Here is a 12427-nt window from a genome sequence, read left to right on the forward strand (position 1 = left end):
AAACGCTGTTATAAGATATATATATATATATATATATATATATATATATATATATATATATATATATATATATATATATATATATATATATATATATATATACGTTTGTCAATAAACCATTTTTCCGCCTTTGAAAATCTATTATATCTTGCATCATGTTTCATTTTGATTTTTTATCATTTGGAATTTTGAAGAAAAAAAACAGTCATTTTGTTGAAGATAAAAAATTAATGTTTATTTTTTTGGTTACACCACAATATTTCTATATCTTATAAAAAGAAGTGAAGATTGACAGTTATCATTAAAGACCTTAATCATTCAAATAAAGTTAGTTTAGGTTGTACAGAGAACAATGTTTTGCATGTATCTACCAACAGCCAAGCAAGTTCTCATTGTCATGGTAGCAGAATTTGAAATTTTATATTGTCATGTCGATATTTACTCAAAATAAATTGTTGCATTTTACCAATGTTAAATTAACATTAGATTTAGAACCGCAAGCAGATATGATCGTAGTTGATTAAATCGACCAATTCGATGTCAGCAGCTATCTTTCATTGTTACAAATGCGGTATTTGATTTAATAAACTGTCATATCTTGCTTTTGATTTAACAGAGATAAAAAATAAACTCCAGTTGAATGATGCATAATTTAATTTCAAACAAACCAAAGGTAACAGGATTTGCAATGACTCATGTTTGTGCTGATAACATATATATGAATGCCGGTATACTTGTGCGAACTATAAAATGTGAACAATTACATTTGAACCTGAATTTCCTCGATTGCAGACTTTTATAGGCCATCTGTGGTAAGATGTCTTGTCGAACACACATAAAATTCTTAAATAAAGCGTTCCAATGGTATCGTAAGATAAATGCACCATATTCTGTAAAGTAAGTTATTTTTTTGCTTTTCTAGCTAGGGATGGTTTTATTAGTTACCCTCGCAAAGCAGTAAAGCGGAATCTTTTCTCAAGACTTGAATCTGAAAAAGATAATAAATCAGAATCAATTAATCAAATACAGTTAGAGTAACGTCATAGGGTGGAAGAGAGAACTTAAACGATAGTAAAAAGCGTAACATGAAATAAACTGGGTTGGTCTGTTGCAATTTAATCTAAGCGCTAGCGATATTTGTATGCACATTGTGCCAACATGTTACAATTATTTTCACATTTGAAAGTGAAAACAAGATATAGAATATTGATAGTACAAAATTATGTAATACTTTCTGTTTATCCTATTATCTACTAAGATACCTCAGGCTCACAATTCAAAAAACAATATCGTATTATTAGTGTCTAAGGCGGATCATATATAACTAGTATATACCATTAAAATAAAACAAAGCTTAAATTAAGGAAAAGTTTTCATGTGATCAATGAAAAATTGAATCTGATAATAATTTGCACTTTTGCTACGTACAAAACTTGTCCTCTCCAACAAAAAAACCAACACATTTATTTCGATTAAAACAAAGGAAAAGTGGGACATAAAATGACAAAAGAGATACATTTTCATTACAATGTGTTTGTCAAAGATCCACTGCAACAGCTTTGAAATTGACAGTCTCTTTTATCATTGATAAAATTCTCCAAAGGCACCCACAGAGTGCGTTGGCAGTAACCAGAAATAGGGGAACTTCCTTGAACTTAAACATACAAAGTGGTTTTGTCATCAACGCATCTTTCGATGTCATCGTGAGTTAGATTTTTTTTATTTTCTGTGCACTATTTCACAATTATTTTCGAGTTTGTAGTTTATCGATACTCAAAGCTTGATTTGAATATCTCTTTTAATTTATCCCACTCCATCAGAGGACTATAACATCATGCCTGGGGATACTAATTATAAAACAAGAACTGTTTTCAAGTTCACAGTTTGAAAGTCATGAAAAATTCAAAAGGTATCTTTATACAGAGGTTTCAATTAACATGGCTTCATTTTCCGCCCTTTTCCTCTTTGTTGGTTCTACCCTTTTTACGAGTGTTTTATACACAGCGAGGTTAAAGCTAGTAGTTTCCTGATTGCTTAAATATTGGTTTAAATACGCATTCCAAACGACTGTCACCGGATGTAACAACTCTAGTGGATAACGAAGCAGAAATATGGCCGAAGCAGTATCGTTACAATCTTATAACACGAAATAAATCAAAGAAATCGTATTCATTATGGAAATTCTTCTGGCAGAAGAAAGGTTTTGCGCTCGCATTTCTAAATATCAGTACCTGTATTTTCCTGGGATCTATTTTCTGAGCTAATTGCGTTACTTGTTTATATCACCCAAGCGCTAAATGAGATAAGACGCGTATGGCGCGGTTTTGCCAATATTTACAGAGAATCAATTTTCGTATCATATAATTGCTACATGCCGTAAATAAAGATATTTTTGTTTAAATTATTCTTTATGACTATTTCGAAAAGTGATTTGGTATCCGGAAACTAAGACAGCAATTATCTAATTTGGAAAATTTGCATATCGGTATCCCAATCGTCACGTTAATTGCATCATCGGCTGGAATGATACAATGCGAGAGAAAGGAGAAAGAACTATTGTCTTCCATGCGATTAGCATTTTCTTCTCGTAAATGTAACGCGAAAGAACATTACATAACAATATAAAACCAATCAAGTTGACAGAATTATAAAAGGGAGAATGTCTTGAACCCAAACTATAAAAAGAAAATGTTTGCTACCAACATCCATAAGAAAGCAATTTATTTGCTTCTATTAAGAGAGTTATTTACAATTTTTCTATTTAATCATAGTTTGAATCTGTCATTTATTGAAGGGTTGTTGACATGCGCACTCAATGCTTGACCCATATGGTATGTTGATAAGGTCGATGCAGTGCTTGCACTTTACCAATTTGAAATACAATTACGATTGTATGGGATTAATACTTTCTATGTTTCGTATGATTTGTCACTTTATTTTCTTCATAAAGTTAATTTTAATTTAAACAATACATCATTCAATAAAATTAAATTGGATCAAGTAGAAGGCACAGCTTGTTTTTGCCTTTTCCCTCTCTCGTATATAAAATTAATAATATCTAATATAAATATATGTTTTTAAAATAAACCAAACAGATATGGTTCATCTTAGAACTTTGTAATCATTTTGTAGTGATTTGCTTTGAGGTTTGTGATAAGTTTTAAAATTAAAAACAACAATTAAACCGAGACGCTAACACTTTCTCTGTCATATTATTGCAAACATATAAAAGCTTACAATGTTTTCAAAACTTTTATTACATGTGGGCATAGAATTCTTAATTTTTTTTTTTTTACCAAAGATTACACTTGCTAAATATAACCCTAATTTTCATTAAAAATATGTCTATCCTTATTTAGAATGTTATTTGGACTTATTTTGATCCATGCAAGTCAAGAATTCATAGTATAAATTCCAGATCCCTTCATTTGTGTAGTTGAAAAATAGATGAATGATCATCATGTATCAATTGATCAAGTCTCTATGATCTTTGTGACGTCATAATGAATTGTTCTCGAATGATGTAATGTACAGAATGAACTTCTCAGCATTAACTGCAAAACATTATTAGAAAATTGATTATATGATGCAGATTTAGTGCCATATAAATTTAATAAAGCCGCCATTATCTCACTCTTAATGACTAACTTCATTGTACTTGCTCAAAGAAGATAGGAATTCGAAATAAATTGTTTTATAATAACTGCGGTTTTTAGATTCTTACGCCGATCAATGACAGGAATGGGTGTTTCTGTAGTAAACACAGAAGAAATTATCTAGACTACGGTTTATCTATTTTGCTATTGAGCCATAGCAAATCATATTACGTGTCATACAGCAATATTAATCTAGAAAAGCATAATTTTCAATGTGTCGTTAATTAAAATCGTATCTGAAATGCCAAATTGTCGGAGTGATTGCATATTATCGCTAGATACCATCGTTTAATTACACATTGATCCGGGTGAATAAGGACGAGGAAAGAGTGTAAATATTTAATCAACCGTTAAAATGGAAAGAGTGGCCACGGTTTTTTCTGATGGTGGGTTTGCCCCATCCTCCCCCAATGCATTGAATGTGTCTTTGATCTTAAGCACAAATAAAGACCTTGTTTGAATAGAAGATTTTTTTCTCTCAAACATGCTATAGGTGAGTGTTAATTCATATTTTGTGACTTTGGAGTTTTCCGATTACACCATTCTATGCATTAGATCTATGGCACTATAGAAAGGTTTTTGGGTCGATATTAAGGGTAGAATTATCAATTAACTAAATGATATTTGTTGTGAGAAAAAAGGTTTCCATTTATGCTTAATTCTGAAAAGCTTTATATGCTATACTCTCTACAAAGTAATGTTGGGCTTGGTCTAAATTTACATTAACCACTCGCATTTTGATGTTGTATTAAATAACCAATACCCAAACATCGGTTATTTAACATGCATATTTACAACAACGTTTATTGAAAATACAGAAATAGAGTAAAACTCAATAACTGACCTGCATCGTTTGAATTCGTTGAAAAATCATAGGCATCGTTCAATAGTTTTCCAAGAATATTCTTAAAGTCTTCATCTGAAAGCCTCTGTTCTAGACTTGGAACTCTTTTGCCTCGAAGACCGAAAAAGCGAGCACGTTTATTGTTCCGAACTAATGGGAATTCCACGTCGTTGTTGAATCTTTTTCCTCGCATTGGAGCAAACCCAAATCTTTTTTCCTCACTTGATGATTCTGGTATGCCTGCCTTATGAAGGTCTTTGGGATTAATTAAAAAGTTTATTAATGGTTTATGAACTGGGTCCCCACTTTCAATCGTGTCATCTAAGTCTGATTCCTGAATAAGAAAGAAAAAAACACAAACGTGGGTACATGTACATCCAACCAACTTCAGTAAAATAAGTAGTACTATATCGTAATGCACATGTACTTGTTTTTTAGAGACTAGAGTAACTAATTCTAAAAACACAAAGACTATGCGAAATTTGAAATTATATCAAATGTTTGTGATCCAAATCGGAAACCCTGAGTTTCATTTCGGTGAATTAGGATGATACATTGTGCATGTAATTGAACAATTACACAGTTTAGATAGCACTGGACTGCCTATAGTAAGAAAGAGCAATCGCTAAGGAAGCGAGATGCTTTCAACTTCACCTAAGGCATATGATGGGGACCTATATTGATAAAAAAAGAAAGAATTGTATATGGTAATGTGTTTCTGTAGAAAGAAGTTAATAAATTGGGTATGGTGATATGGTGCCTATTCTGAAAAAAACCCGGGACTAGTATGTCGGAAGCAAATATATCACCTTCATTTTCCAAGTCGTCCTTTAGTATAAGTTGCTAATTAAGATATATTTTCCATGGAGTTGTAAAGAAATTGGCTCTTGTTGTCTATACATGTACATATGCTAGGCAAGTTTTAACATGTACTCATGCCAAATCAACGCTGGCCAAAGATTCTGGGGTTTTGCTGAACGTTTCTTCTGTTTTCTTCCCTCAATGTCTGAGTCAGCGGTCAAACACATTACTCGTCCTGGTATCTCGAAAATCTTATAAAGGGGTAAATTTGATCAAATTGATATGATAAATGGATGAAAAACGCTAATAAAGAATAATTTGGCAAAATGGATATTTTCTCCGGGAACCTCGATGAAATTTGACACATAGGTCACAAAAGATACATCATTTGGTTAACCAGAAACGTCTGGAACTTATAAGAGCTACGTTTCTTCTAAATGTTATGAGCGGAGAAGAAAATACTATGGGTCATCTAGGCATTTGGTGTGTACTTTTGATGCATTGGCCAAATACAACAAAACGAGAAAACATTTCTTATATGCAAAAGTAGATTTATAACAGATTCCTCTTTTTCTCGTCTCATGACGGAGAGCGTCATCCAGGATAAATATTCGAACATTCACCATGATGTCGTATTCTATCAAAATGCACTTTCACACTATATCATTTGCTTAGGGGTTTCCTCATCAGTGCTTGAATTTCACGACAGTTTACCTTCTGTCTTAGTACGTTGCTTTATTCTGTCCTACGCTATGATATCTAATTGGGGGTCTTTTATGTTCAATTATCTTCTGTTTGAAGAAATCTATATTATGTTAAATCGTTTAGAATCGCATGAGTTCGATTTATTAAAAATGTTTAATGAAATGTAAAGCTGAGAGAGAGAGAAAGAGAGAGAGAGAGAGAGAGAGAGAGAGAGAGAGAGAGAGAGAGAGAGAGGTGCACTTGATAACATAGTGATGTATATTTTTCTATACCACTGTATCTTAAAAATTACATAACTGCTCACAGATCGAACATAAATGAGCAAAAATTTCGTGGGCTGGAAATATCCTCGAGGCCAGTTGAGCTTATTGGTAGAGATTATGGATAAACTATGTAAACTATAGGATTTCTTTCTGTTGTCAATTGTTCGCTCAGAAGTCTTCGACGAACTATGCACTATGTTCTCCGAACTATGCACTAGTGGGTATAGCTTTCATTATTCCTATAATACCATATTCTGCAATCTTTTACGTTCAAGATTAGATCAAAGCACATGACTTAAAGACTATATACCTCGAGGATTATAGTATAAATTGATCTCGTAGACATTTTTACTGACTTAAAAATTCTCCTTTTGACGACATCGAAGGAAAGTGATCATCTAATTGTTACATTTTTTTTTATATTTAATTGATCTAAACGTTTGACATTATGGGAAATGTTTGAATTTCGCAATTATCCTGGGTATATTTTTAACTTTGTTTGCCCGATCGTCCCCCCCTCTCTCTCTCTCTCTCTCTCTCTCTCTCTCTCTCTCTCTCTCTCTCTCTCTCTCTCTCGTCCTTTGATATCCAAAAAATACAGTCGACGAGAATAAAACATTTGTAATTTTGACACCTAAAGATGAGCCAAAACACGACTTTTAAATATCTGCTTTCAAGTTTACGTGATAAAATCGATGATCAATCAGTACGGTTTTAATAAAATCCGATATAAATGTAACATACTACACGATTATCATTGACCTTCCTATCACTTTCATCATCACAAATTTATAAAGTGTGATGCCAATGCATGAATAGGTGATGAAAAATTGATCTTTACACAACATGAAATAAAAAATATTGACAAGCTGTTTGGTTGCATCACATGTATTAAATTTTAATTTTTTGTTAAAAAATCGTACTTTGGATTCGTTATCATAATTATTTTCATTTTTTAAAAGAAATAGAAAAAAAAAAGTAAAACATTTCTGACAGATGCGTTTATTCCACTGATAAAAAGTACATCGTATATATGCTTTTCTTCAAGAATTGATTTTTCGGTCTTTTATTATAAGGGAAATATACGCATCGGCCGAATTAATGTAAAATAAATACAAAATTGAAGGGTTTTTGCATCCGCTATTCCGGATAATAGCTGACATTTATCCGATGAAGACTTGATTAAAGGAAAAGCGAAATAAATGAATAATTATCCATGTACAACTATATATATGAATGCATATTACAGTGTTTAGTTGCTCTTCGATGTAAACATAATAAAAGGGGCAGCACAACATTTTACATGTTGATGCTAAGCATATTTTATCTTGTTTATGAAATAACCAAAATAATAAAATGCTGACAATATTTATTTCCAAATTCATGTGATTTTGTCTTATGTTTTTACAAATCATGTAATATGGACTTGTGATGTTTCGTTCTGTGATATATTGAAAATGTCATTGACCAACACTGACATTAGTTGCGAGGTTTCCTTAATTGAGGTTTTCCTCAAATCACCGTCACCAAGTGCATTGAGGATCGCCTATATGATGTAACTTACTGAACACTCGGCTGAAACACGAAAACACGAAGCTGGTATTCTATTGAAAGTCTTCATTTTTATTTTGACAGTGAATTGAATGCATCTTTTAATATCTGAAGACACATTTATAAAGAACACCGTTGTAAGTCTTTTTCTTCTATTCTGCATAAAAATAATCCATATTTTTTTAAGATCTCCGTAATTCATCTTAGAGGTTGACTCATTTTGTAGGTCTTATTCGAAATACCCTTGGCCAAATCTTGAATGTTCAATACAGAAGAAACCATTGCACCCATTTTACATGCAACTGTACACGTATATAAAACTGCTAAACGCAGTAAAGAACTAGAAGTGACTGTTACTTACTACAGAGTCCCAGAGCTGACCTGTGGTTGCTGACGTCACGGAATACGTAATAAGGAACACCAAGGAAAAAAGAGATCGCTGTAAGTACACCATTCTACAAATTTCTTGCTTGGTTACTCTATTTGAAAAACTGTAAAAACAAGAAATAAACATATTCATTAGAATTTGTTTTTGCAATATATGAAATAATTTATATTCAAACATGTACTAGAAAGCGCTTCTTTCGATGCAAGAGCCCTCTACTGTTGCCGTCCATTCTAACACGTCCTACCGATTATCAGTCATTTGAACTTGCAAATAAATATTTAATCTGAGAAAAAAATTCAATTAAGATTGTAATTGAAATCTTTATTTTTATCATATCATGAAATGTAACAGTTTGATAATCACGGTCCAAGAAAGTTAGCATAATGTTAAAGCACTTGGTCAGTTGGTCAAATTGGTCGATGCATATCAATTTGCAGAATATCGCATTGCAAGGCGTCTTGAAACGAGATCTAGCAATTATCATCCCCCCTAGTCATCGATCACGTGTGACCTTTTAAGACTTACATCGCATTAAGGGTACATGACAAGGGCTACGGAATTGATCAAAATATAGAGTTACAAGTGCGAAACCACAGAACGACAATGTGATCGATATATCTATATTGTTATATCTTTACAAATGTGTGTATTCAATGGTGTCACATCTCACTGGTCTTAAATCATATTGAAAGCGGTATGGTACTAGAATTTGGTGGTGTTGAAAATTAGAAAATTTCAAATTCACTGAAAGCCATACTATGGGTAGATACTCTGTATGAAAAGTAAAGTGCGTGAACAGGGTTTTTAGAAAATGTCTACATTTAGTGCTGATGTTAAACCAAATTCATAGGAGTAAACGTATATGGAGTTTGAATGATTTTTCTTCTAATTCTGTACGTTGTTCTTGAAAAATAGTTTAAGACTTTTTCACAGACTTTCGTAAGAAGAGATTTTAAGATGCGTAATGAAAGTACTGAGATAATTTAAGATATCCGAATTCGCCCAGTCTTAAAATCGTCCGCTGACGATTTAAAGGAACGAAAATAAAACAGGGGCGAATATTTTCATGTATAATGTATATTGTAATGCTTGTGTATCGTAGACAAGCTTATGGTGCGCTCTGATATAAACCTTAATCAACGACCATAAGTATAAATAACCTCGTATGATATTAAAAAAAATCTCATTATTCCATTTACTAGGATGCGGAAGTTACAGAGACATGGATAATTGACGTATATGGATGACAGACTTGTTATAATATGTTTATTTGAATGATAATATATATACCGTTTTCTGGTACTGTCGACTGAATGGTTGTGCGAAGCGCAGCGTTAATCTAAAGTATTACAAAGCAACACTTGCTGTCAACCTTCTTAGTCTATAGCAACAATAATTAAGTGTTTGTCGTATAGAAGTGCCTATCAACGGCAGCAAACTAAACTAATGTGTGATAAATATTCGAAAAACTATATTTGTTTTATCAGGAGAAATGTCAGGCATGTATCTTGTGAGATCGCAGTAAGGAAGACTTATAAGTGTAGAATAAAAAAAGACAAATGTGAGATCATCTAAAGAAGTATTGCATATATTTTAAACTACAATTGCCAAACCTGAAAATTTGGTTAGATACTGTTACAATATAATGTCGAAATATCCAAACTATTGAAGACGGACATACAGTTAGACAAACATAAATGAAAAAGAAATATGTCTCCGTGGTTTGAGTGAAATGTGATGGATTATTTCGCTGGCTTTTGAAACCATCGTGTATAATAAAAAATATAAACAAAACTGTATGATTCAAATATTGTATAACATCCTTTAAAAAGTTGTTCTTGAAATTACGAACAGAGATTAAAATCAACTTTATACGAAAAGAGAACAATAAAATCACCTTAATTTAAACACATTGTACTTGTTATCAAAATTTCTATCAAAATGCAGACGCTTGTTAAATCGAATAGATTTGTCTGGGTTTGATTTATTAAAAAATTTTACTTAAAAAAACGAGAGAGAGAGAGAGAGAGAGAGAGAGAGAAAGAGAAAGAGAAAGAGAGAGAGTAGTCTTTGTCCCAATTTTAAACGATCTTTCTAGAACATATTATGTGGTATAAAGCTCTTGATAAAAGTTAAGATGAAAATAACTTATTTCACGGTCCGTTATGGTGTCATTTGTTAATGAATTAAGACAACCAGCCATGAATCTCTCTAAAAAGCCTTTGAATGAACTCCTAAAACGATAGATCCAATTTATACAGTTAGAAGTAGCTCTGTGGCAAACCAAAGATGTCGAAGTTATTTCATATAATTTTATGAACTCGATCATAAGTTAACATAAAAAATAATTGTTAAATGGAAAGCTATATTTTAAATTCCTTATTCGAAAATATAGATTTAAGTTTTGATGAAAATTCTTTATTTCTTACTTTACTTACCTTATTTGAAACTCCACTCATTTAAACATGCTTCTGTTTAACCCTGTACCAAGCTTGATGAAACATAAACGCAAGAACTATTTCATTTTCACCTACCTTAAAATCTTTGTAAAAATCTCTTCAAATTATCTCGTAATAAACTTTCTGAATCGCTCTTATATCTGTGCCCAAAGGTAGCATAGTGTGCGTACGATCCTCAGTGCGAAGGCGCGTCGCACAAGGCGTCGTTATCGATAAATATTAATGAAATCAAATGATTGGTCAACACTTAGGAGGCAGTAGAACGGTAACTTGAAACTAAAGGCAGTAAGATTGATTTCCTAGAAAGTTTATCCGAAAAGCTAGATCGAAATTGTTGTCTTTTGGTAAATACTAGAAATTCATGGTGAAACATTACTGACGGTTTGAAGTTGTTATATTGGTTGGAATATTTTTAAAAATCATTGAAACATGTATTTTCTGATCTAAATGTCATGTATTCTTTCACTTCAGGTACATACATGTACATGAAAATGATGCATTTATATTGTACAAAAATACCAAAGGATATGATAACTCGAAGGAATACAAAATAACACATTGTTTGGATTCATTACGGTTATTTTATTTTCATCGTTATTTAATTGAATTATTATCTCTAAATATTATATCTCCATCACCCTCTCTTAATTTCTAATTAAATCTTCAATAAATCATTCGTTTAACCGATCGAATATAAATGTAAATAATTTTTTTTTTCATCGTCGGATATATACCCAAGGATGATCGCTTCTTTTACTTATCAGTAACAGTGATAAGTAAAAGAAGCGATCACCCGTGGGTTTCGTACGATGTTTTATTTAATACAAAACACGATTTATGATTTTCAACAGATACAACATTTGAAAATACATGTCATAGACAAACAGCAAAAAGACTCAAAAGAGTTTGACTATCGTTGTGTTTTATTGGCGTTTTCAGGACAGACATTACCAGTATACTAAAACAAATGATTGGCAATACTTTTACTACAATGTAAGTTTGTTCGACTTTCCACTCAGGTAATGAACAACCCTTGGGAATTTTATAAATAATGACGACTTGAGGGGCAGCATTACAATGAAATTACCAAAAATATATTCCATTTCCACGCAATAAGGTTGGTTTGTTTTAGTTACGTATTAAGATATTCCTAAAAGAAATCGGTATAAAATCAACCCTCTTTTTCCCTTGACACCAAGACAAAATGTGACGTACACAAACCAATAATTTTACTAGGATTGCTCTACTTCACAGATATTCAAATCATTTCTTTTTTCTCTATTATATACTATTTATTGTCGCAGTTAAAGGCCAGAAAACATCATATTCATTCACGAGGTATGATGGAATCATTAGGATGGATCAAGCTTTGCGCTGGGTACTTCTTAACCTTAAATAAACAGACACCAACCAATTATCAGATAAACTTTATAATTAATGCACTCTTTACATAAAAGAGAATCTACAACACAAGAAACCCACAAACCACTCGCACCTGACGTCATATATTTTTCTCATGATAAAAATATAAACCCTAATAGGTGAAACCCCGCTCGTAAGGAATATGATACAATGCTTTTAAAAATGTTGAACCCTTTTTTTCATTTTTATAAATACTTTGTCTGACTTTTCCTCTTAATTGCGTTCTTAACATATTCTTTAAAATTTAATTTAAAAAAATATATTGCATGGCTGGATATTTAGAGGAGCGGACAGGTAAGAGAAATCTAAACTGAAATGGATAATAGATACATGTACGT

General features: G+C 32.0%; 1 protein-coding gene across 2 annotated transcripts; it reads right to left on the bottom strand.

Moving 5' to 3' along the window:
* Positions 1 to 636: 636 nt before the first annotated feature.
* Positions 637 to 10835, bottom strand: LOC105319540 (uncharacterized). Of its 2 annotated transcripts, none has more exons than XM_011417125.4 (4): positions 10743 to 10835; positions 8182 to 8311; positions 4501 to 4834; positions 637 to 988 (listed from the first exon to the last, which is right to left on the bottom strand). In XM_011417125.4, exons 2-4 carry the CDS (start codon positions 8272 to 8274, stop codon positions 942 to 944), a joined length of 474 nt encoding a protein of 157 aa, XP_011415427.3. In that variant the 5' UTR covers positions 8275 to 8311; positions 10743 to 10835; the 3' UTR covers positions 637 to 941. The 2 variants fall into 2 exon arrangements, with proteins under 2 accessions (XP_011415427.3, XP_019919380.3); XM_020063821.3 differs by lacking the exon at positions 10743 to 10835 and adding an exon at positions 10647 to 10665.
* Positions 10836 to 12427: the final 1592 nt, after the last annotated feature.

This window comes from Magallana gigas, chromosome 5 (assembly GCF_963853765.1).
Source record: "Magallana gigas chromosome 5, xbMagGiga1.1, whole genome shotgun sequence".
Taxonomy (NCBI): domain Eukaryota; kingdom Metazoa; phylum Mollusca; class Bivalvia; order Ostreida; family Ostreidae; genus Magallana; species Magallana gigas.